General features: G+C 32.5%; 3 protein-coding genes across 3 annotated transcripts; all 3 read left to right on the forward strand.

Moving 5' to 3' along the window:
• The first annotated feature begins 16,000 nt into the window (after nt 1–16,000).
• GGS25DRAFT_242939 (uncharacterized protein) lies at nt 16,001–18,688 on the forward strand. The gene is made up of 3 exons (XM_049257132.1): nt 16,001–17,333; nt 17,397–18,294; nt 18,353–18,688. The coding sequence occupies exons 1-3, from the start codon at nt 16,289–16,291 to the stop codon at nt 18,522–18,524; spliced, it is 2,115 nt and encodes a 704-aa protein (XP_049117995.1). The 5' UTR covers nt 16,001–16,288; the 3' UTR covers nt 18,525–18,688.
• Nucleotides 18,689–21,047: 2,359 nt separating this feature from the next.
• On the forward strand, nt 21,048–23,421 carry GGS25DRAFT_242974 (uncharacterized protein). Its single transcript, XM_049257133.1, has 2 exons — nt 21,048–22,138; nt 22,193–23,421. The coding sequence occupies exons 1-2, from the start codon at nt 21,601–21,603 to the stop codon at nt 23,410–23,412; spliced, it is 1,758 nt and encodes a 585-aa protein (XP_049117996.1). The 5' UTR covers nt 21,048–21,600; the 3' UTR covers nt 23,413–23,421.
• A 1,727-nt stretch (nt 23,422–25,148) lies between these two features.
• On the forward strand, nt 25,149–26,547 carry GGS25DRAFT_530976 (NAD(P)-binding protein; the record flags this gene model as incomplete). Its single annotated transcript, XM_049265447.1, has 1 exon — nt 25,149–26,547. Exon 1 carries the CDS (start codon nt 25,465–25,467, stop codon nt 26,545–26,547), a length of 1,083 nt encoding a protein of 360 aa, XP_049117997.1. The 5' UTR covers nt 25,149–25,464.
• Nucleotides 26,548–27,205: the final 658 nt, after the last annotated feature.

The raw sequence follows: 27,205 nt of genomic DNA on the forward strand, positions 1-27,205 counted from the left end.
AAAGATATTTTAATTATAACATCGGCCGGGTTATAATTATTTTAAATTTAACGGATGTTATTTATTTTTTAGTTTTTATAAAATTGTTAAAAAGTTATTAAGTTAATTATTAATTATTTTTTATTTATGTTTTTTATTTGGATTAAGTATTGGTATAACGAGAAGGAGTTAGTGTAAAATATAAGGGGAATTTTAAGAAACGACAGCCGTTTTAAAATAATATTAAAAATGTGATAAATAACGTAATTAACGTTAAAGCCTTAAATTATTTTATAGATTTTATTAATTAATACATTACATGTGATTCGTTTATATTTAATGGATGATTAATGGATAATATTTTTAGTAATTTATATTTTATTATTTTAATTAATGGTTTATTTAATTTTTAAGATAATAATGTAATTAATTTATAAGTTAAGATTTTAATTATTCGTAAATAATTTGTTAATAAAAATATATAAGCGTAGGTTTTAAGGCTTAAGGTTAACATAATTAAGCTTTTAATCTTTATTATTTAATTGTTATTTAATTTTAACATTTAATGCTTTTACTTCTTTAAGCCTTAGTTATAAGTGTTAGGTCGTTATTAAGTAATTAAAGATAGCTTTAAGTTAATAAATTGATAAAATATACGTTTTTTAGGTTTTTTATTTAACGAATTTTTTAATTATATTTAAGGCTTTAAGATTTAAAAGACTAAGTTTTTTAGTTTATTTTTTTTATATGGTAAAAATATCGTAGCCTTTTTCGTGGATTGTAATTTTTAAGCCGTTAAAGTTTTTTATTTTTTTATTTAAAATTTTTTAAAGTCGTGCCTTAATATTTATTTTTATAAATGTCTTATTTTTAGCGGCGAGGAATTTATTTATGCTAATGTTAAAAGTGTTATTTATTTAAAAATCGGTGAGTTTAAAAGGGTTTAATTATATTATTAATAAGTATAGGTTAAACGTTAATGGTTTTATATGCAATTATTATTAATGGTGTTACGAATAAGTTTTAAATTAATAAGTTTCCGATTTAACGAGATTATATAACGGTTTTATGATTTGTAGTAACGTTTTTTTAGGATATTTTTTTTTAAGTTTAACCGGTAAGCGTATTAGAATTATTTATTTTATTAATGTGGCCGATTAAGTATAAGTTATCGTGATATTTTTTATTATGATTTTTATTTTTTAATGACGTAATATAAGTGTTAAAGCGAGTATTATTTATTAATTAATTTTTTAAATTATAAAGGCGTATATTATAATAAATTTCTTATTAAAGTTATCGTAGTTTTAAATTATTAATCGTGATTTCTTATAAGGGGTAAAAGTGTTTTTATTTTTAATTTTTTAAATTATTTATGATTTAAAAATAATTACGTTTTAATAAGTTATTAAGTTATATATTTTAAGTTAAAAAATGTTTTTTATAAATAAAGCGTTTAATTTTTTTATATTTAAGGCCTTATATGGTTTATTTAAGGCGATAATTTTACCGTTTATTTATAGTTTAAATGTTAAAATAAGGTTATTTTTTTTTTTTATTAAAAGATATAAGTTTATAACGTGAGAAAGGTTATTAATAATTATAAGGTTTTTTTTAAGAACGATAATATAATTATTAAAGTTAAAGGTTGGTTTTAGCAATTACATTTTAAGTTTTTTTAATGGTATTAGGGATTTTTTTAGCTAGGTGTAAGGTTTAATATAAGTGTTTTTAAATGTTGACGTGTTATTTAAAGCGTTAAAAGCGATCGTGACGTTTTTATTTATAATAATAATAATTTTATATGGTTTCTTTTATTTATTTTTTTCTTTATAAACGAGTACGTTATTACTTATAAGGAGTGATATAAGGAGTGTTTTTTAAGTGTTAAGGCTATTTTTTATATTTAAAGTATCTTTAATTAATCGTTATATTTTTAACTTTTTAATTTTTACCATCGCTTTTTAAACGGCTTAAGCCTTTTAAATTTACGTTAAAGTTAATAATAAATCCATGTTAATTTTTAAATATACGTTAAAAATTAAAAAGGTAAAAATAAAACCGTTAAAATTAGTTATATCGTTTATTACTTTAACCGTTATTTAAAATCGAGACACTTTTAACTTTAATCCTTGGAATTTTTCGCTTATAATTTTATAAGCTTTTTTTATAAGATCGTGGTATTTTTTAACTTTACCGATTAATTAATGCGTTTTTACGGGGATTTAATAACAAGTAATTTTTACGATGCGGGCTTTATTCTTAAACTTAACGTTATTAAAGTTTATATCGGCGTTATGTGTAATAATATTTAAGAGTTTTGCTATCCGCACCCCATAAAATTGCTATCGGAGCTTATCCGCACCCCAGTACATAAGAAATTAGCGTTTAAGGGCCGTTGGTCCGAGCTCTCCAGCTAGCTTCAATCAAAAAATATAGCACAACTTCCAATAACTTCCAACTGAAGAGTCGGATTGAAGTGCATCTAGCACCATTAGAACCGTCTCAATTAGAGCTTCCAAACGATATATGTTTCAAATTGACGCGACGAGTAATTGTAAAGTTATTCAGAAAAGAGTGAAATAGACGCTTTGCCGCTAGTGTAGCGCTAGCCGGCACTACGCGATGCACGGACCACTTCAACCTGTACCATTTTCAAGGTGCTTTTTGATCTTTGAATTCAAATAACTTCGCAACCACCGATCGCATCAATTTGAAACATATATCATTTGGGCCGTCTAATTGAGCTGATTCGAACGATACAGGATGCACTTCAATTAGAGTCTTGGATTGGAAGTTGTGTTGGATCTTTTGATTGAAGCTAGGTGGAGAGCTCGGACCAGCGGCGTTTGAACGCTAGTTCCAGATGTACTGGGGTGCGAATAAGCCTCCGATAGCAATTTTATGGGGTGCGGATAGCAAGACTCATATTTAATGGATTAAAATATATGTCGATTTAATATTATTTTAATATTTCTTAGGTTTTTTTAGCGGAGAGATTTTTTATAAAGCGTGTTATTTGGAAATTTATGGTTATATTAATGATATAAAGGATAAGTCGTTTATTTAAATATATAATATCGACGATTATTTTATAATTAAAGTTTATATTAGGATTTTTTAAGTTAAATTTAAATTTTTAAAAGGTATTACTTTTAATTTAATAATAATAATAAAACTTATTAATTTCTTTAATATTATTAATCTCGACGTTATAACTAACCTTATTTAATAAATTATATAATTTGTTAACCGATAAATAGCCAAAATAAATATATAAACGTCGCAACTTTATTTTCATAAAAAATATAATATTTTTGAGATAAAACCACGAATGTCCTTATTTACGGATAACGTTAATAATAATACCGTTTTTATAAATTAATTAATTAATAATATTATTAAAATACACTTTTAATCAATTTATGTTTTTTAGCGATAAAAGGAATAAAGTGTTAATGTTTATAATATGGAAATCGATATAATTAAAAGGGGTGTTAATAATAATTATCTTAAGAAATTTTATCAATTATTCGTCTTCGAAATAAATTTAAGCTTTTTTTACGCGGGATTTATCCATCGTAACTCGTTTATTAAGGTACTCCTTAATAAAAGCCAAGTATTATTTTTTTTTAATTGTGGATATTTAAGCGGTATTTATGTTAAATATAATATTTTAAAAGATATTTTTTATGTATCGGTTTAAGAAAAAGATATTATCGGTTATTATTACGTTTAAAAAAAGACGGGCGATTATATAATATTAAAAGGTTTAATTAAATAAGTGGGTAATAATTAAAAAAAGGTCGTTATTATTATTATAATTTATTTTTAATATTACCGCTTCGTTTTTTTGTTTCGTTTTTAAATTAGGATTATTAAATTTCTTATAATTTATTAAGAATATTGCGTAGTTTTTAATTAATAAATTACGTTTATTTTTTTATTTTTTTTTAGCTTTTTTCCGTTTATATTTAAAATGTTTAATAAATTAATAACTTTTTTTTTTATAAACTTAATATTTACGTTTTTATGATTTAAAGGATTTTTTAATATTATATTTATTATTTTTATCTATTTTATAATATTTACGATTTATATAAAATTAAGCATTTTTTTTCTTATTATTGTTATTATTAATATATTTATAATTATTTAATTTAGTTGTTTTAAAGATTTTATAAGTTTTAATCGATATTTAAAACTTATTAACTAAGTTTTTAAACTTTAATAATAATTTAAATAAAGCATGTTATAATTAAGATATAATATAGCAGGTGTGATAAATAAATATAATAAATTGTTATTTTTTTTTAAATTTAAGGCTAAACATTTATTAATATAAAAAGAGTTTATTAAGGAGAATTTATAGTATTTTTAAATTATTTTTTTTTACATTTTTCTTATTATTTTTAATATTAAAAAATATTATTATAATTTAATTATAATAATATTAAATTTTATTTTATTTAATGTTAAAATATCATTTTATAATTAAGTATATATTTATGAAGGTTTAATAACATGGGACATTATAAAAAAAATATAAAGCTATTTTTTTTATAAGGATTATAAAAAATATAATATAAAATTATATTTATTATATTTTTATTATATAATAAATATTAAGGAAGAATTGAAATTTATTTTTAAAAATGTTATATAATTTGTTTATATAGTTGTTTTTATTATTTTAAGCTTTTTTAAAATAATTAATAATAATTGGTAAATATATTTTATTAAAAATTTATATAAAGGAAATATTATAATAAGTAATGTTTTTTTAATTATCAATAAATATTTATATTTATTATTATTAATTAAGTGTTAGTAAAGGTAATGATATTATTTAAGAAAAGAAATTTAAGTTTTTATTAAAGTGGTTTACTTTTTTTGGTGTGGGTTTTAAAGATAATGCTAAGGATATAAACAGATTTCTTAATAGCAATTTAAAAGGTTTTATACCATTTCTTAAAATTATTTAGTTATTTTATAACTATTTTTTTTAATTATTTTAATTAGATTTTTATTATAAAATGTTATTATATAAGGATTTAAGTGGAGGATTTTTAAGATTTGGCGGTTATAAGGGGGGTGTTAGGGGTGGTGTTGGTTTTTAAGATAACAGAAATAATTAAAATAAATTAAAAAATCTAGTTTTAATAAATATTTAAATAAAAAAAAACAAACTATTATCCGTTTATTAAATAAGATTTAACAATTATAAAACTAGGTTTTATAATTAGCTAAAAAAAAAAAGAAATAAATAAAATTTCGAAAAGAGGTTATTAAGATTATAAGAAGATTAAAATGGAGGGGATAATAGGTTTAAAAACAGTTATTTTTTTGGAGTAAGGGGAGGTGTAATAGGGGTGGTGGATTAAATAAGGTTTTAAAACGTTTATAATATTTATGTTAATAATTACTTTAGCCGTTATGTTTTAAAGATAATTAAATTTAATTTTGTTTAATGTATAAATATTTTCTAAGTTAATATATTAAGCTATTTTATCTAAGCTTATATTAGATTTTAAGAGCATTAATGTGGTGGTTTTTATATGTTTATTAAGTTAATTAACCTTTTTACGTAATTATTATTATTTTTACTTATATAAATCTTTTGTTATATAAGTGCGTTTTATAACGCCGTTTATAACACCTTTAACATTTCATTAAAATTATTTAAATAAAATATGTTAAAATATTTTTTATATTTTTCAAATGTTTTTTTTATTATGCAAACATAGCTAACATTTTTATCGGTTATTTTAAAGTTAATAAGGGTTAATAATACTTAAATATTTTTTTATTTCTAGGTGGTAAATAATAGTATTTTATCTTATTTAACAACCTTTAAAGCGAATTATTATTTTAATAATATTATTTTACCGGGAACAAAATTTAATAACTTATATAACTTATTTATATTTTTTTAAGTAACGGGGTTAATATTGATGTTGTGGTTTTTAAATTATGATTAAGGCGTTAAAGGTGATGTTAATTCTTTTAAAATGGTTATCGTGTTAGCAGTTTATGCAGGCGAATTTAAAGGAAAAAGGGAGTGTAAGTTAATATTATTATGTAGCGATAAGGGTTTAAAACGATTAAGTAAGGTAAAATTATATTTTATTATAAATAAAATATAAGCGTTAAAAAAATAATTACTAATATCGTTTATATTATTATAATAAGATTTTTTAAATTGTTATAACAATGACTTTTTTAATTTTATTAATTTATGTTACTAATAATTTAATAACATTAATTAATATTAATAAGTATATACGTATGATAAATTAAATAATAAATAAAGTAAGAATAATAGAGGTAAGATTAATGTAATATTAATGTTTAAAAAGGGAGGTTTAAATTTAAGAATAAGGAGGGGATTTAACTTTTTATATAATTTAAGTTATATAGGTATTTCCTTTAACTATATACGTATTACGTTGGTATGTATTTTTGTTATATAATTATTAATTAATAAATAAATTAAATGATTAATTTATATTTAATTTAAATAAATTTATTTAAGGTAAAGATAAAATATTTATCACATATTATTTATAAATATAAAATCTTTTAAAATGTATAAAGGTTTAAGATTAATTTTAAAAGTAAATGTTATAAATAAATATATTATTATTAATTTTAATTGCTTTTAAAATAAATATGTTTAAAATAATTATTAATTGTTTTATTAATGGCTTTTAAAACTAAGTTTTATAAGTTAAATATATAAATAAAAATGTTTAAAATTATAAGTTATTATAATTAATATATAATATTATTTGGAATTATTAATTAATAATTAAAGAAAAAAATAATATTATAAAGTCTTATCGGTTTAAAATTTAATAAAAGATATTAAAGAAAATAATTATTAATTAAACTAAAATATTAATTAATTAAGTTTTAATAACATAATATCCTTAAACGATAATATTAAATATAACGATATTTATTATATCGACTTTTTCTTTATTTTTTTTATTAAATCTTTCATATTTTCCTATATTAAGCTTTTCATTATTTCTTATTACATATTAGTCGATATAAGTATTATAAAAAATAATAAAACCGCGTTAGCCTTTTTTTAATTGAAATAATAAATATTAATATATTTTATTAAATATAAAAAATCTTTCAATTATTTCAATTTTTTTTAGTTTTTTTAATAGCTTTAATATTTTTTATATTATTATAATTATTATAATTTTATCCGCTTTATTATTAATTTTTCTTTTATAAAATGTTTTATTTAAAAATTTAATTTATAGTTAAAGCTATGTTAAATATAAGAAAATCTTATCGAAAAAAACGTTAAAAAACTTAATAATAAATGGGTTATATTAATTAAAACTATTTAAAAAAGTATATTTTTATTACAACGAGTTTAAATATGTTTTTATAATATGTTTAGTAACGAAAAAATAATAATTTTTTCTATAAAAAATTATAATATTAAAGGCGATTTTATTTCCTTAAGGAAATAATAGTTAAATTAAAATAGCTTAAAATTTTAATTTTTATAATATAATTTTTAATTTTAAAAAAAGCTTAGTTTTAAACGGATATAAGGTATATATAATTTAATTATTTTACGAATAAATTTAAGATTTTTTTTTTTAATAATTTTAAAAATAAAGGTTAAGTAAGTTTAATTTTTATATATATTTTAAAAAAGATAAACGTATATGTTAAAAAGCTTAAAAAACGCCATCCAACTTTAAAATCGATAATTTAAAAGCGTTAGTTAAAAATAAACTTAAATTATAATCTTTTATATTAATTTTAAAAAAAGAAAGTCTTATATTTTTAAGTAGTTTTTTAAAAATAAAAGATAATTTATATAAAAAAGTTGTTAAATTTACATTATATTTAAGTATAATCTTATACGATAAGCTGTTATTAAAACGTTGCTAGGATAGTTTTAAAGCTATCCTAATTATTATCGAAAAAAAAAAAAAAAAAAAAGATAAAGTTATGGAAAAGTTTTTAACAAATTTATAATTTTAATAAAAAAGTGATATTTGACTTTAAATCCTTAACTAAAAAAATACAAATCTTTTTAATATTTATAAATTTTTTTTAAATCTCCCTTAAAACGTTTAAATAATTTAAGTATTTTTCAATATAAAAAAATGCAAAAGTTAAAAAGTAAGTTACACGGAAAATAGTTATTTTAAAAAAGTTAAAAGTTGTTAATTTATTAGGATTAAAGGTAACGAAAGTTAAGCGAATTATAATATCGTTATAAGCTAATTTTTTAAAAATTTTAAATAATATTATATCTAAAAAACACTAAAAAGAAAATAATAATTTATTATATAAGCTGGTTTGTTTTTTTTATTTAAATATAATATTATATTTTAAAAAAAAAAAAAATAATATTTATTATGTTTTCACTTAAATCGACGTAAATTAATTAAAGGAGTAATATAAACGTAATTTCTAATAAATTAATATAATAGTTTAATTTAAAGTAAAAATTATTTAAAAACCTTATTACGAAATCTTTTTACCTTTTAACCTTAAATAAATGAAAATGTGAAATTTATAAGTTTATATTATTAAATATTAATATATGAGAGATTTAACGTTTTATATAAATAATTATAAAGCTTAAAAGTTAGTTTAAGGATTATTTGTTTTTATTAAAAATTCCTTAACTTTAAAATGTTTTAATTAAGTTTAATATTTAAATAAATATATTTACGATTAAAGACGTTTATAATAATAAGATATAAATTATTTTAATTAACTTTTTATTAACCCTTATAAAATAATATCGCATTATGCTTAATACGGTAAAATTAATCGCTAATTTAGTTAATTATTTATAAATCCCACTAATATTTAAAAAATAAGTTTAGGATTTAAAGGATTTAAATAATAAGTTATTTGACTTAGATTTAACAAATAAATTATCAAATTTGGAAAATTAAATCGACTTAAATATGTCGGAAAACTACGTTAAAAAAAATCATTTAACGGTAATGAAAATATAAACATTATTAATATATATTATAATTAAGTTTTCTTTTATATGTCTTAACTTTTGGCATTAGCCTTATTTAAAATGCGGTTTTAAATAACATTATTGTCTTGTTTTGTTTTTATATTAATGGAAAAGAGTTATACGTTATCGGTTAAGTAAAAGATAATACGGATTAAAATTAAGGAAAAGAAATAATTAAAAACAAATTGCTTTAATAAAATGTTATTTTTTACGAAACGATATATTATTCGCTTACCTTTAATGCCTTGAAAAAAATTATTAAACGTAAACACGCTTAAATAATTAATAAAAACAAATATTTATATTAAGTTATTAATATTAAATAAGTTACGCCTAAGGATAATTAAAGGGATATATATATATTATAAGTTAAATATAAAATTTATCCTTAACATCCCACCCTTAAATTTATATTAATATTGCATAAAATTAATAAAAAAGATAAAATCGTAAAGTTAATTAAAGTAACGGCGATGAATTATTTTATAAAAATATTAGTTAAATTATTTAATTTAATTAAAGCTTAATATAAAAATATATAAGTCTATAAAAGTAATTAATAAAGTTTTTTTAAACTAATCCGCTAAACTTATTTTTATATTTAAAAATAAAGATAATTTAAATCTAAACCTTTAAGCTAAGTTATAATTAATGTTTAATTATTTAAATGTTAACGAAAACGTTTTAAGCATAAATATTATATTTTTATTAAACCTTTATACATATTTATTGGATCTTAACATTAAGTTATATTTAAAATTTAACTTAAAACATAGGTATTAAGTTATTAAAATCCATTTAAACGATTAATATTTATTTATATTTTCGGTAATAAGGTTTTTATAATTATAATTAATAAGAATATTTTAAGGCTTATAAATGGTAAATTTTACGTTTATAGAAATAATATATGTTATGTTTAAAAAAATTTTATTACCTTTATTAAAGCTATCCTTAATTTAATCGATAAGGTTAATATAAATTACAAACATAAGTTTTTATATTAATAATATATTTCCTATATATCGAAACGTAGAAAAATAATAAAATTAAATTAAAAAATATTTCCTCCCTTAATTACTTTAAACCCGTTTATAATTAACGTATAAAAAAATTTACATAAGTTTTAAAAAGATTTTAATAATAAAGGTGGTATACCGTGTAAATAACCGCTTATTTATTAAGTTAAAGCGTTATAAAAAGCTTTAAATATAATTAGTTCTTATAAAGTAATCCCATATTAAGGTTTTTATAAATACAATTAAGCCGTATAAATAATGAATTAATAATTACGTAGAAATTTTTAAACTATTAATACGATTTTTAAGAAATATTAATTAAAAATAAGGCGAAACGAAAACGTTTATATTTATATTATTAAAAAACTTAACATCGGTAATTATTAAAATATATAATTTTACATTTAATTTTTTAATGAAAATATACTTTAATGTTTTTAAATAAAACGTTAGGTATTTTATAATATAATTAAAAAATAAAGTTTATGTTTTGATCGTATATAATAGTTTTATGTTTACAAAAACCTAATAAAATTATAGCATATATAAATAAGAATTATGTGTTATTATAAAGTTTTTACGACGATATAATTTTATATTTTAAGCTTAAGAAATGTTAGTTATTTATATTAATTATAAGCTTTTAATATAATTCCTTAACTTAGTAAATATAAATGAAATATATGCTAAATAAACATTAAAGTTGCATATATTAAATGTAAAAATTATATATATTAAAGGCAAGTAAAATCGGGTAGTTAATATATTATTAAGGATAATATTCCTAGGGGATAAGTGTAATTAAATGGAATATTTAATGTTATTTAATGAAAAGGGGTTAGATAGTTTTTAGGTTTAAAAAAATAATATTAACGGGTACCAAACTTTTTTTAAATTTATAAAAAAAGAAAAAGAAGAGAAAATAATAAATGACATTTTTAATTTATATAAGTAAAATTTAATAAATATTATCTTATAATTTACCAGGTTAATAAAAAACGACAAATTTAAGTTTATTATTCGTTAATAATGAAAATAAAGTAATAATAAGAATAAGTATAAGGCATTATTAAAGTTGTTAAGGGGTTTAATATTAATTTTATAATTAATAAAATTTAAGGCATTTTTTAAGTACGCTTAAAATAATTAATATATGGATATATATTAAATGCTTATAAAAGGGATTATCGACTTGTTAAATTATATAAAATCACGCTTTTTATAAAATAAAATAAGATATTATAAATTTTAAAACGATAAGTTATAATATAAATATAAGGGTTATTAATAAAGGTGTTTTTATTAAAGAAAGATAACCAGGACATTTTAAATAACTTATAATATAAGTAAGCACTTTTTTAAAGTAATTACGCTAAAACGGTTAAATTAATTTATATATTAACTTTATATAGCTTAAGATATAATTAATTATATTAAAAACTACTTTTTTTATATATATTATAAGTTATCTCGACTTTTAATATCCTTATAACTTATTATTATATATATATTTTTATAAATTTTAATTATTAATTTTATTAAGCCATTTTTAATAATATTATATAAAATATAACATATTTTAATTATTATATATTATTTTAGCCGATATAATTAAGCTATTTTAATTAAAAAAGCTATGTTAATAAACGCGTTAAAGGAATTTAATTTATAAGTTATAAATATAAGGATAAAATTTTTAACTTTTTATTTTAACTTTAAATTTACGTTTATGTTAATAAAAATAATAGTTAAGATAAAATCGATAAAAATTATAATAATTTATAAATTTTTAGGTTTATATATTAATGTAAGCTTTGTTAAAATATTTAACAAAATTTTTTAAGTTATGTTAAAAAAAACTATTAATTTATTATTAATAAAAATATCGATAAAATTTATAAATTAAATATCTTAACTAATAGGAGTAATAATAAATATAAACCGTTAATATATAAAAAATATTAGATTTTTATCGTATAAAATCCTTTATAAAAACTTGCCGGTTAAAACATTTAAGTAAAAATACCCTTTAAAAAACTTAAGCTTATTAATACGTTATTTACGAAGTGGTAAAACGGAATTTTTTCCGGTTAAAAATCGATTTAACGACTTAATAATAAACCATTTAATAAAATTTTAACATTATTAAAAAATAATCTTTTAATTAAAAAAGGAAAAATAACTAACATATAATTATATTTATTTTAATAAACTTAAACCATAAGTTTGTGCTTATGTATTTTTCCAGTCATATTAGCTTTTAATTAATTATAATAATTAAGTAAGCTAAAAAAATAAATATAGATTTATGGTTTAAGCTTATAATGTTAAATTTTCGTTAAAACACAATTAATTTAATTAATTAATTAATTAATTAATTAGATAAAAATATTTAATCACATTTATCTCATTTATTAATTATTAAACTTTTAATTAATTTAAACATAGGATTTAAAAACGTTTATAGGGTAGGTTATAAGCTATTTTACGATTAGGCTAGATTAGATTATTATTAACGCGGCGTTAACGTGATTGTAATAAATAATAATTAACACGCCTTAAAAGCTTTTTAAAAAAGCTTTTTAAATATCACGTTTTTTAAAGCTTTTTAAACGTTATAACTAAATAAAAAAAATCTTTAAGGTTAAATATTATAATAAAATAATAGCTAACTAAGTTTGGAATAATTTTGTTAAATTATTATAGCGTAGTTATTAATAAGCATAATAATCTTTAATATAATTTTAATTAAAATAGGTTAAAATAAATTAAAACGTCGCATTTTTAAAAGCTTTTTAAACGTCGTAACTAGATAAAAAAGGTTTTTAAGGTTAAATATTGCAATAAAATAATTGCCAGCTTAATTTAAAATCATTTCATCAAATTGTTATAGCATAATTGTTAGTAAGTATAATGATATTTTAACATATTTTGGTTGGATTAAGTGGCCGTGGCAAATATTATCGCAATTTATGGTCTTTGCTTAGATTAGAAATTAAAAAACATCATTTTTTTAGCCCCACATGTACATGTGCACAGGCTAAAAAAAGATGTGCCTATAGCACAAGCGGGCGCAGCCCGATTGTTTTTTGATTTTTAAGCTAAGCTCGTTAAGATAAAATTATATATATATTTTTTATATATTTTAAATAAAAAAAGATAACTTAATAATAATTTATTAAAAAAGTAAAACCTTAAAACTTTGGAAAAAATAAATAAAACCCTTTATTATAAAAATATAAATTAAATAATTTTTACATTAATTTTATAATTTAAACAAATTTATTATTAAAAAAATAACATATTATAAAAACCACTTTAAACATTTTTCCCTTTAAATAAGCTATCTTTAAACAAATAATAAACTAACCTTACTTTTATAATTATAATTGTAAAAAAAAAAATTAAAAAAGAAAAAAAATAAATAAATATTAAAAAAAAAAAAAACGCTTATATTTATATCTTTATATTTCCTTTATAATTTATCTCAGCGAGCTCAAACTAGAAATTAAAAAACAATCGGGCTGCGCCCGCCTGTGCCACAGGCACATCATTTTCTGGCCCGTGCTCATGTACATGTGGGGCCAAAAAAATGATGTTTTTTGATTTCTAGTCTGAGCAGAGACCGTAAATTGCGATAATATTTGCCACGAGAATTAAAATTTGTTAAATTTGTCAAAATACCATCATGCTCGTCAGCAACTATACCATAAAAACCTAATCAAATGATTTCAAATTAAGCTGGCAATTACTTCATTGCAATATCTAGCCCTAAAGACCTTTTCTATCCGGTCGCGACGTTTGGAAGGCTTTCAAAAAACGCGACGTTCCAACCCATTCCAACTAAAATTATGTGAAATATGTCAAAATATCATCATGCTCGCCAGCAACCACGCCACAACAACCGGACCAAATCGCTTCAAAATAAGTTGCCAATAGAGTTAATTGCAATATCTAGCCCTAAAGACCTTTCCCATTTGGTTGCGACGTTTGGAAGGCTTTGAAAAGCGCGACGTTTGGAAGGCTTTTTTGGAAGGCTTTCAAGGCGCGTCGATTGCTGTCCATTACAGTCGCGTGAGACGCCGCGTTAATAATAATCCGATCCGGCCTGGATATAACAGCTTGTAGCCTGCCTTGTAGATGTCTTTGGATCCTGCATTTGAATTAGTTAAGAGCTCAATAGTTGGATAGATGGGACAAACTTGATTGAATATTTTTATTCAATTAATTGATTGATTGATTGATTGAATTGGTGGTATTCTGACCAAAATTTGACATAATACGCTCAGACCACAAGTTTGTGTTCATCTTTTTAGCTTGCCTAATCGTTGTGATTGGCTGAAAGCCGATGTGGCTGGAAAGGTACATGAGCATAAACTTGTGGTCTGAGTTCACTGAGATAATTTATAATTACATTTTTATAATTTTTATTTTTTTTATAATTATATTTTTATAATTTTCCTTTATTTATTTTTTCCTTTATTAATAATTTCATTTATTTATATCTTTACCTTTTTTTTTTTTTTCTTTTATTATAATTTTCTTTATTATTATTTTATTTATTAAAGTTTCCTTTATTAATATTTCGTTTTTTTTTCTTTTAAAACTTTTATTACTTTTCTTTATTTTTTTCCTTTTTACTAAAAATTGCAAAATTTTCTTTAAAAATATTAAGCTTTATTATATAGTTTAAAAACTTTTTTTATTATATTATTATAACATTATACCTTAAAAAGCGGGCCGCTTGCTTAACTTATATCCCCTTTAATAAATATTATAATAAATATTATTTATTATAAATAAAATAAAAAAACATAAATAAAAGGCTTGTTTTATAAGGATTAATTTTAAACCTTTTCTCTCTTTTAATATATAATTTATTTAAAACTAATAGATCTTTTTTATAGGGTAGGTATGTACTATTAGTAGTACTTATAGCAACCTTAAAAAACCTTAATAACGTTAAAAGCAACAGCGAACATTGAATTATTTTAGTGGTGGTGGTTGCCTTTAAACCACCCGATAGTAACATTACATAGGTGGGACTTTTTTATATTTTGCTTTCTTATTTTGTACTACTAGTAGTAGTTAGGTACTACATGTAGGTACTTACATTAAGTTTGTTTCGTTTTAAAAACACATGCATTGCACACACTACATTAACTGCATTATGTATTAAAGAATCAAGACAAGTAATTGTATTCAACCCCCTTACATTTCAGTATTAATTAGGCTTCCGACACTGGAGGTTACAATCATTAATCATTAAATAACAACATCAAAGAAGGACAGAATTAGGTACATTGATGTAATACTGCTACATATGTATGTAGGTACTACTAGGTAGTAGGTTAGCACATTGTATTATGTAGTAAAAAGTACAAAGGATCCACCTTTAAAGCCATGTTCCCCATCTTTCCACCACAAATATCCATTAATACATCCTTCCTTCTAAGGGCCCCCCGTTCGCTCCTGTTCCCATCCCATCCCATCCACCATCCACCATCCATCATTGCCATTGTCCTCACCTTTGCGAATTACCTTGAACAAATCTTTTCTTACACCCTAATAGTCTTGGCGAACAAGCCATTGAGGCCTCCTCTCTATTCCGAGTTCCGTCCTCACACTCTTTAGTGTTTGTATGGAAAATCTCTTGCTTGGAAAATCCCAAGAAACCCCACATCTGACCGAGCTTGACTCTGCTCTCTCTTGTTCCCTACCAGTCTATCTCGATCGGCCCAAGCAGCCAAGTTGGTCTCAGTTCCTTAGTAGTTCCAGCTTTATTCTGCACCAATTAAAGCCCGATTTCTTGGCTAGTAGCCATGAGCCCAAGTTGAGGCTCAGGTTCAAGTCGAGAAACGAACGTCAGCAATAAAAAGGGTTTTCTTCAACACACAATGCTCTGTCTCCGACTACATCGAAGACGTCCGACTATTATTCCACGATAGCATCAATCCGGCGTTTATCGATTGCGGTTCTTAATTAGCTAAAAAAAAAAGAAGAAACACACTATACTCACTACAGTGACTACACTACTCTGCTCCACTCTAAAGTCTACAGCACACCTATATCTTGCAACAATACAACCATACTTCTTCGAACGTCATCTTAGACTTACTCAATACACACCTCGTTCCTAACATAGCTTAGTCGACGAGTGCTTTCCTTCGATTTCAACATCTATCTGTCGTACACGAAGAACGAATAATAGCACGCATTGGAGTAGCGCAATTGTGATTGTTACAGACGCTACGGCAATACCTCTAAAATGGCGGGAAGAAGACAGATGTCTCTTGAGGCGGCCCTCGAGGAGGAGCGAAGGGAGGTGGAGAATCTTGTGTCGATGCAAGCCGCCAGAAGAGCCCCCTCGGTCGGCCACCGATCTCCTTCGCCTTTCACAAACCCTCGATCGCCCGTCCGAAGCATGCTAGATATCGGTGGTGCACCTCGGAGCCCTGCCCCGCAAGCTCCAGTCCGCAGCATGCTAGATATTAGCACTCCTGTAGTCCAACACAGAAGCATGTTAGATATTGGCGGCCCTTCCGCTACTGCACCATCCAGTAGAAATACGTCGCCAACACTTTCTTTCAAGATTCCCGGCTCGGATAATTCAACTCGTAACAGGAGCATGTCGGATGCTGGCTTGAATCCTGTAGCTGAATTGAGTCTGCGATCGCCACCACCGGCACCAATGACCCCACCGATCTCAAGGAACACCGACCCGACGTCCTCCTACAAATTTCACGATATTCTACCGACCAATGTCGGACAAGCTATGCCAGGTAGACGTGGTCAAACGGCTGCCATGCGATCAAGTTCGATAGGTGAAGCGCTTCGCGGCCCCGACCTCTCTAATCTAGTACTTCCTGGCGAGCACGGCCGCTTTTCCAGGAAGAACAACAAGTCTAAGTCGCCCAGCAACCGATTCAGTATGCGGTCCAACTCTCCCTTCGGAGCCCCTCCAGGACGCAGTCAGGCGCAGGAGTCTATCATGTTGAATAACGGTCAGATGATGGATATGAACAATGCATATAGAAAGCTGTCGGATGCCAATCTACTTTACGGCGGTTCGAGCTTAGCATCGTTAGCCCGCAAGAGGCCAGACACCGATGGACCTGGCCGAATCGAAAAGGACAATCTAAGTCCATACGGAGAACTACTCCCAGACGAAAGTGACGATGATATAGTAAACTCTTCCGACGAGGAAATGCATAGGGGCAGGAAACTTACCACACGTGCCGAGTCGCAAGGGCAGGAGTCTCCGGACGGCGGGAATATAGCCAAAAGCTTAATGGCAGCGATTGAGGATGAACGTACGTATAAATTAACCTATGATGTGAAACTGCGAGTTTCGGCATAGCTAATAGAATATATAGGAAAACAAGTTAATGCCACTCGACCCCATCAGTATAGGTCACTTTTCGACGAACCGGAAATCATGGTCACGGGTCCGGGGGGAGAAAGATCAAAAACAAGGAATGGTAAGCCGGTTGTTCAGCCATCAACAAGTTTTGATCAGGAGCCCTTGTCCGGGACTCAAACGCCACTCGACCCCGATTTGGATGCCGATGTCGATGCTATCAGAGCCGCACAAAAGCTACAACTATCTTCTACTCCGATTCTTTCCACGCCTGAAGTCCATCGTTCTCTCCGCATTCTTTACCGCGGCGAGTTTAATAAGATACAGCGGGAAGCGGACGAAGAGCACCGGCGTCTCCGTAAATATCTTGTAGCAACGGATTTGAGCGATGAGTCCACGCATGCACTCGAATGGGCTATCGGGACCGTTCTACGCGATGGTGATACGCTCGTGGCGATGTACTGCATGGACGAAGAAGCCAGTGGTTCTGTTGACGCCAGTAACATGGTGCCAGATGAACACAAGGCTATGAAGGAGCAAGCTGTAGCGATCAATGCGATCTCTAAAGGAGGCTCGATCAAATCACCGTATCGTACCGCTAGTCCCGGTCCGTTTAAGATACAGGGGTCTTCGATGTCGCCACGCATTCGTGCACTTGATGCCAGCGGTAGTAATAATCCATCTCCGGCGCCTAGTGTCCGCGGGAGGAATAGATTACAAGAGGAGAGGGATCGAGCTGTGCAGGATATTACCGAAAGGGTGTCCAAGCTTCTCAGGAAGACACAGCTACAGGTGCGTGTGATTGTGGAGGTGATTCATTGCAAGAATCCCAAGCATCTTATCACTGAGGTAATTGATATACTGAATCCAACATTGGTGATATTGGGAAGCCGTGGCAGGAGTGCTTTGAAAGGGTAAGTCAAATCACATCCGTTTAGAAAAGGCACGCAAGAGACTAAACCAGAATCACAGAACACTCCTCGGATCCTTTTCCAACTACCTAGTAACGAAGAGCTCGGTTCCCGTCATGGTAGCACGCAAACGATTGCGCAAGAAGAGCAAATATCAGCCACCGCCGATGAAGCAAGTCAATAACTTGGCCAACCCATCAGCACGCAGTCTTGAGACAGCAAGAGTCGACTAGGCGTCGGGTGGAAGGGAGATGTCAGGACCGACAGCTTTAGGAATACCCGTTATCATGCCACAAAACTCAAGATCGGAACCAAAGCTACCAGCACTAAGACGTGGTCCTCGGTCGAGTTGGAGATTCAAATTAGTTTAGCCAAAAAGAAGCTGAATGGCAAGACTTGGTCTACAGGACGTATGAAGTGCCCAACTCGGAGTTTCGAGTAATGGTAGGAAGATGAAGAGGAGGAGAAGGGTATTCATGAGAGCTCTCTCATGAGATTACGAAGCTACAGTTTTGCTCAGAGCGGGTTGTCGGAATAGTTATTGTTGACAGCGGTTTTTTTTATAAAACCGAAAAACCAAAACATGAATCGATTACATTCTTTCTCGGGACGATGGCAAGAAAATTGTAGTGAAATAATACAGATGTACTACTAGTAGTTACATCTCTGATAAACTCATGCACCCTGAAGCTCTGTGGCGTTATTGTTACTCTTTGCCAGCTCATGTACCCTAATAACCCCAGATACATACATCAAGATGGTAATACTTTTAATGCCCAGCATCAATGGATCATTGATCAGACGTTCAGATGGTCAAGGTGGGGGCACCTAAGTTTCCATTACATCGTTTATGATGGTTGAAAATGACCGGGACTTCCCGGTCCAAGGTTAGTAGCCAATTGCGGGGTGATAAGATGTAGTAAGATGGAGACCACATCAACTGACAGTGCGATAAGAAACGGTGCTATGTATAATTCCAAGGGTTGAGAAAGGTTGATTGAACTTCACCTCAGTGCTAGGCAATCAATGGATCTGCGGGGTACATGATTGATGTACAACAACGAACTGGAATGCACATTCAATGTTGAACCTCACCCGGGGTACATAAGTTACTACATACATACATGCCTTCAGAGGTTAGCAGGTACTAGGTATATGTAACGTTGGTGTTTTTAGCTATGTAATCCAACAATAAACATGGAAAGTTCAAATGTTGTACACATTCACGAGTGCATTGCAAGTATAGTATGGGCATATTGAATCGAATGTTTATTGATATGTAGCTCGGGGTTATCATCCAATCTTGCAGCTGTAGTGTGTTTTGAGAGCGTGTTCAACAAGCTAGATATGTACATATATGTACATATATGTACATCCATATGGATACTACTGGGTACATAGTATTTAAGCAAGAGTCACGGTGGGTTTTGATTGGCGATGACGATGGACTTTGATTCGTTCCATGCAAGCACTTAGAGTCTCAGGACAACTCATCACTTAACATATTCTGATTGGACGATCAACCCTTGGTCCGTATTCCTACCAGCGCTAATTCGACCAGGGGGGTGGTAGGGATCCATGGATTAGAGAGGTGAATCCTCGAGAGGGCATAATTAATGAAGTTACTATGTATGTATTGACTCACCTAACTAAGGGAAACTAAAGATAAAAGACATCTGGAGCCATCGAGGTAAGACATGATCGAAGTGATCCCTCGTTACCTACGTAGATGGTTACCTGGTTACTTTGATATATATCTCATATATTGATACCTAGTACTTGTTTGCGCCCTCCCTTTTCCAGACATTCCAGAAACAGGCTATTATATGTTATTATAGAGCTTCAAAGGTATTGGCCCTTGCATTGGGTGAGACCAGAATCTAGCAAATCGATTGGCTTCCAGGGAGTCTGCTGCAACATCCCGAGGTGGGGGTACCAGAAGGGTACGAATCTAAGTGGAAGGAAGCACTCGGGGAAGTACTTGAAGTAGTGTACTTGGGTTCAAGTACTTCAAAGTTGGGGGGGAGCAGCGCCTGGCATTCTGTATCAAATGTGAGCGGCGGAAGGTCGAGACGGTGCAGTGTTTCCAGAGTTTCCCAGGGTTTCTCTTAGAGTTTCCCAGCCTCTCAATTTCGATCGCATCTTCCTCTTTCATCAACATCGCTTCAGTCCCCAGTCTCCAGTCTCCAATACCCCATATCATATGGTTATCACTTTACCATACCTATAGTACCCACCCGACTTCAAGGATCCAACGTTCCCAGTTAGTTAACAGCATTGCGCTTCGAAACCCGTGTTGGCGCAAACGAGGTTATCCACTCCCATCTAACCTGAATTCGTTACCCCGCCTTGACGACTTATCGCCTAGATATTTGGATGTTCACTTTGCGCAACTTCGAATTCTTTGCGACAACGTCTTTCGATAAGACATCAACAAGGTAGTAGCTATCTCTATAGCGTACTACTTATTATCAAACGAGTCGCTATCTTACATATCCGATAACTCTTTTGGAAACTCTATACTCGTATTTATCTGCATAGCAGTAGCCTACGAGATACAATACAGGGCCAGGTACCCCCCTCGACGATTGAAGTTGCCAAACCCTACACAGCAGTTACTCACTTAACATTATACTCTACATCCCATATCTTGGTCGTTTTCGCAAAATACTCGGTAACACATAACATCTGGGGTTGAGTAACTACCTTGTGTAGTCAGTCAATCGGTCAGTTAGTTAATCAGACATCAGACTCGAGACGGCCCCAGAGCTTAGCTAGCTCGGTCGTTTCCGATCTCGATGAAACCTCTGATATCTATCGAGACTCATAATCACGTATCACTATTTAGCATCACAATCGCGCCAAGCACATTTATCGTTGCACTCTTATTCACTTTCGCCTTTTTTTACGCTTACCTCCTTTCTACCGGACATATACCGTTGCGCAAGATCTTACCCACGCGCTTCCCTCGTTTCGTCTCAAAAGCGCCGCCAACTATCATACCCCGACGATCCGTAATCGAATCGCCACAGCGAAGAGCAATTGAGGGATCTCCGCGAAAAGCAATCGAAGGACCAAAGCGATTGAAGGCTCTACCCGCATTGCCTGCGCCGGAGTCAGAAACAGACTCCGCAAAATCTCTTGTCAGGCTAACTCAACAGTCTTCCAACCTCTCGTCTGCGCCAGCTACAACTTTGCGCTCAATATTTTCTTTCCGTGCCAGAGAAGCTCTTCCCAGCTCAAGCCCAATTCCTAGTACAAGCGTAGTTCGCTATCATAGTTCAACTACGCGATCAGATAAAGAGAATAATGACATCTCTGTTCTCCGAAGCCAGCCTAGACGACATAAACTTCGCAACCCCGATGTCGCCACCACCGAGACCGTTCGAGCTCCCCTCAACCCACTCGGGCTTTGGCTTCTCGGACGAGGACCCAGATCTCCACGACGAGAGCGACGACAACATGGACGAAGCGTCTAACGGTAACTACAGCCCGCCTGCCTGGCGAAGGCTTGAGAATGGCGATCGCTGGTACGGTAATTGGCGTGGAAGTAGGGATATTTTCGGTCCAAGGCGCACAAACACATTTAACAACAACAATAATAACCATATGGGCCACAGCAGCCACAGCAGTATCTTTAAGGACGATATCTTTGAGGCAGCTCGTAGGACCCGCCTACCTACCGGAAGTCTGAGCCCTGAAAAGGGGATTACGCCCGAGCCCGAGGCGCCTACCGAGGATGATACTCTCGTAAAGGTGAAAACCGAATCCACAACGGAGAAATACACAGCTCATATCGGTGATGATATGATAACTTCCATGTCACCTGACCCTACAAGGGACAATTGTAAGATTCTTATATTCGGTATGGGAAACATGAAATACTAACCTCAAGTCGCAGACATCCGGTTAGCTCTACGCGCCGATATTCAGCAACGAACAGAGCCAATTGAGGCTGCTATAAACTTTATACGAGACAGAATGGGTGTCATCACTAAATCATGGGGCAATATTATCGTTGCGATACTTGTCGCTGTCCTATCTATGAGTGCGGTTAGGTCGTTGTTTATACCAGCATCGCCACGACCCTCACCTGATCTGGTTAAGGTGGCTGGCATTGCGCGCTCCTTCGAACCGTTGATTTATTACTCGGAAAATGGCGTCTCACAAGTTGGTGATCTTCAGGCCACTGGGGTTGCCGTATGGGATTTAGGGGAAAGTGTGCGATTGAGTAATATGACGTCGGCGCCTATTATTGTTAAGTCTCTTGACGAACTCTCGGATAGTCTAAAAACCCTAGCCATTGAGCTTACGAAATTCTTCGCCAACGTTGACGGCGATATCGATGGCATCCTTATTGTGATGGACTGGGCGCGGCGCGAATTGACGCAAGTGCAAGCCGTTCCAAGCCCGCCCCTGGCTACAGCCATCGCCAACATTCACAACCTTCTCTGCGTTGTTGGCCTCTTCGAAAATCCGAATACAGGTATGCCAACACGCCTAGGTAATGTAGCAACGACCATGTTTGGTATGTCGAACCCCCAGCGTACTCGTTACACGCTTCAACGGACGTTTACGGAGTTTCTATCGGTTCTTGAGGAGGCGATCGAGACGGAGCTGCAGCACTCCCTCGCGCTCTTCAGCCTGTTTGAGGCCATCGATCGGCAATTCTTAAATCTAGCGCGTGTTGTGGTGCGTGAGTCATCGCAACAAGACGAACAACACGCTGATCTCCTATCATCACTCTGGACACGCATTCTAGGACCCAAAGCAAGTGAGGTGAAGAAATATGAACGTAACCACAGGTTACTCCAGAACGTGCGAGAGAAGACAGTGCGCAACAAGGGGATTCTGGTGGAGCACAACGGCAAACTGCTCAGCTTGAAAGCCAACCTCGAGAGTTTGAGGCGGAAGCTCGTTTCGCCATTGGTCAGGAGTGTCAACAGCAGCACTCTTACTCTCGAAGAGCAAATCAAAGGCCTCGAGGATGTGGGCGTGTATCTCGAAGGTGTGCGTGCCAGACAGAAGGGCAAGCTCATGGAGATGATTTACGGAAGTAACGCCAGGGCCAGCGTATCAGGAACTCCGAGGCTTATTGACGAGGACAGACGGTGGGCTTAATGGAGAATTTTGCTTCCCTATGAAGGCGCAAGAAGTTCTTTGACTTGGTTAGGGTCATTAGTCGGGCTTTGTTCCGAAAACCTACTACCTTGCATACCTCCTTGCATGCCTAAGGTGCCTAAGAGCTGGCTACACCCGCGGAAGTATTGGATGGATAGAAATGTTTTGCTTCGCATCGCCAAAGAATGCCCACCAGAGGCATTAATTAGGCTGATCGAAGTGAACAAAGGAGCGCCACACGGAAAGCATCTCATCTCGAAGGCGTATTTGCGTTTGATTGATTGAGTCCATACTTATGAATGGGCTACGGTGGGATCGGTCGGTATCGCCTCATTTTTTGGGTCCCGGTGTTAAAGCTGTTCGTGCAGGTATGTTGGCTGCATTTCTATTCCATCACACGTGTACACTACATGTAACTGCCTACCTATGTATGTATTGAGTAACACACCCCTAACTCGACTTTCACAGGATTCAACGCATAGGGTTGGCAAGATTCGAGGCAACGAGTTTTTAGTCTTTAGGGGGTTTTTCTTCTTCTCGGTGTTGGGAAGTGCATAGGATAGGTATTAGTTAGGTACAACTTTGTATGCCAGTTCACCATCTGACTAGTGTTTTGTTGGAAGCGTTCGGTATTGGTGGTATGGAGGTAACTATTCGGTTAGGGATCGGGTTTAGGGGTTGGGTTTGCGTCTTCGCTCCCTTGTGTTTTTTTTTTCTACATACTCCTTAGCGAAATACATATTTCTGACATTATTGTTATCGTGGATGATGCTATACCTGGGAGCGTATTGTGTTGTTGTACCGTATTGTATTGTACTGTATGTAATTACTTCGTACGCATTGTAAAAAGGTGAGCCCCTTACGGTCGTGGCGTTCGGGCAGATAAAATAGGAGTCGCGGTATACTTCCAAGGTTACTTTACTCTCAGCTACCTACATGTACGCAACTCGCTCCTTCGCATATGTATGCGGTCATGCGTTAGCCCGCACATCCATACATATCATATCCCCACCGCCTGGCACCTACATACATACCTACATCCTTAGCTGTAGCGATTACGTTCAATATTCTTATACTTTCTTTCTTTCTTTCAACTTCCCTTGGCTTTTCCTTCATTCCCCCATTCTTATGAGAATAGACGCCTGGGGCACCTTGGCACTGGAGAGCTAAGTATGTATTGTACAATACGTCTGGCCTAAACTCCGTCGATGATCAGAGGTTCCAAGGTTCTATGTAGGTAGGTACCTGACTAACCCGCACAACTGAGTAGGTAGGTAGGTAGGTAATTATGACTAACCTTAGCCTACTCTTTTCGCCCCGATTCGCAAGCTTGCGTTTGGAGGATATAAACGCCGATGCCTACTACTAAGTATATAACTACGGCCGTAGCGCGGGGAGGAGGAGGAGAGGAAAGTGGTATTGATTTGATATGTGCGGTGATAAGTGATGTCGTGCATAGCGTCGGCGATATGCCGGTTGTAGGCGTGGGTGCGTGCCGCCCCTGTCGGCTTGGTCTCAAGGCGCTTACTGATTGATGTTTGGTGATCGTGGCGTGGTGTGCTTTTCTGCTGATGGCTGGCTGGCTGCGGAGATGGACGGGAGTAGAGTAGAGTAGGTGGAGTGGAGAGTTATGGTGTTTTATATGGTGATATAGGTACCCAGGTATGTAAGTGGAAGCATAAGTGTGAGTGTGGGTAAGGAGGTAAATAGGTAGGTACCTAGGTAAGTAGGTATATATATAGATCTCTGGGTCGTAGATGAGCTGTGATTTTTTTTTTTGAACGGGTATAAACCTTGGGAAGAATTCTATCGCCGGCGAGTGGCTATAAGTTTCCACCGCGACTCTACAAATCTTCACAACTTACCGATGTTACCTACTAAACGAAAATAATAAAGAAATTATATCACCACGGGGCTTTTTTTCTCGTTTAACCCAATCTCCTACCCAGACAAGACAATCTCCGACCAACTCTCAATATACAAACTTAAGGGAGTAGGTACCTACCTACCTACCGACCTACTCACAACAAACAAACAAACAAACAAAAAACCATGACGACCCCCCAAACCAAAGGCACCATCCTCATAACCGGCGCCGGCGGCCTCGTCGGCGGCCAAATCATCCGCGAGGCCCTGGAGTCCGGGTTCAGCGTGCGCATCGCGGCGCGCAGCGCCTCCTCCGCCTCCCGCACCGCCTCCCGCTTCCCGTCGCACGCCAGCCGCCTCAGCACGGCCGTCGTCGCCGACATGACGACCGCCGCATCCTACGCGCCCGCCTTCGCGGACGGCGCCATCACGGCCGTGGTGCACGCCGCCTCGCCGTTCGTGCTCGCGCCCAGGGACAACGTCCAGGATCTGCTGGTCCCGGCGACGCGGGGCGCCACGGCGATCCTGGACGCCGTTCGCGCCTACGGCGGCGGCGCGGGGAAGGTGCGAAGCGTGGTGGCGACCAGCTCCTTCGCGGCCGTCGTCGATGTCGGCAGGGGCAGGCGCGAAGGGCACACGTACACGGAGGCGGACTGGAACCCGGCGACGTGGGAGGAGGCGGCGGCGGCGGCGGACGGCGTGGTGGCGTACTGCGCGAGCAAGGCGCTCGCGGAGCGGGGGATGTGGGCGTGGATGGACGACGCGCAGCGCAAAGGTGGTGGTGGTGCTGCGGTGGGCTTCGGCCTCACGACCATCTGCCCCCCCTGGGTCTTCGGCCCGTACGCGTGGGAGCTCTCGGACACGAAGGGGCTCAGCGAGTCTATTGGCTTGCTGGACAGAATCCTTGACGCGGAGGCGGTCCCGCCGTTCGACTTTGGCGGGTACGCGGACGCGAGGGAGGTTGCGGCTGCGCATGTGCGGGCGATTGAGAGGCCCGAGATGGCGGCGGGGAGGAGGTTCATTGTGGGGCAGGGGTTCAGGTACCAGGCTGCGGTGGATGCGGCGAGGGAGGCGCTGCCGGAGTTGAGGGGGAGGTTACCCGTGGGAACGCCGGGGGAGTGGGTCGATGCGTATGAGATTGATGGGGGGGCGGCGGAGAGGGTGCTGGGGGTGAGGTATGGGAGGTTGAGGGATACGGTGAGGGATACGTATGTGCAGTTGTTGAGGGCGAGGGAGTTGGAGGGGGGAGGAGAGGGGGTGAGGGGTTGAGGTTGTGGTTGGATGAGGTTAAAAAGGGGGGAGGGGATTCAGGGGGTTACCCAAAAAAAAAAAGCTAGTTCACCAATGGATCACTACCTAAGTTTCTCCTAGGAATTCTTCTTTTTGTATGCCATGATTCTATTGCATAGTACCTAACTATTCTAGGCATTGGCAGAAACTGTGTAAAGTCTACGACTAAAGCATTACCAGCGTAGGTAAGGTATATCGCGCTCTAGAAGCCAAAGCTATCCCCATCCACCGTGGCCCCAGGCTCCTTGGGATATTCCACGAGAAACCTGACCTTAGTTCTTAGGCGCCGAGCGGCCCCGTTGACAGCCGCACCATATCCTAACATTTTGCTCGCTCCTGGCCGACGTGAAGCAATTACTCGTTCCCTGGTTGCGGCAGTACCGCCTTCCCACGATCTCCATCCTGATCAACTGGTCACACCGGTTGCAGTAGCAGCGTTGTCTGATAAATGTACACATGATCTACTATGTGCGAAGACTCGATATACGCGTTGGAGTTGTTTTGTACCTAAGGTTGCTTTCGATAGGAGAGAGGTTGGATTGCTGCTGGTTAGGTATAGAGAGCTCTTCCTTGTCTGAGGGCGAGACAGTTACTTTGTGGTTGTACTGAACGCAAGCTTCCGGCGACGATTGTCTAT

This window comes from Hypoxylon fragiforme (genome assembly GCF_022984875.1).
Source record: "Hypoxylon fragiforme strain CBS 206.31 chromosome Unknown GGS25scaffold_4, whole genome shotgun sequence".
Classification (NCBI taxonomy): Eukaryota; Fungi; Ascomycota; class Sordariomycetes; order Xylariales; family Hypoxylaceae; genus Hypoxylon; species Hypoxylon fragiforme.

What these genes read in the sequence shown, in the direction of transcription:
- GGS25DRAFT_242939 (XM_049257132.1), top strand. Translation starts at nt 16,289, where the DNA reads ATGGCGGGAAGAAGACAGATGTCTCTTGAGGCGGCCCTCGAGGAGGAG. An exon ending in GGCAGCGATTGAGGATGAAC is followed by an intron (nt 17,334 to 17,396) that starts GTACGTATAAAT and finishes TAGAATATATAG; the next exon opens with GAAAACAAGTTAATGCCACT. An exon ending in GGCAGGAGTGCTTTGAAAGG is followed by an intron (nt 18,295 to 18,352) that starts GTAAGTCAAATC and finishes CCAGAATCACAG; the next exon opens with AACACTCCTCGGATCCTTTT.
- GGS25DRAFT_242974 (XM_049257133.1), top strand. Translation starts at nt 21,601, where the DNA reads ATGACATCTCTGTTCTCCGAAGCCAGCCTAGACGACATAAACTTCGCA. An exon ending in TGACCCTACAAGGGACAATT is followed by an intron (nt 22,139 to 22,192) that starts GTAAGATTCTTA and finishes CTCAAGTCGCAG; the next exon opens with ACATCCGGTTAGCTCTACGC.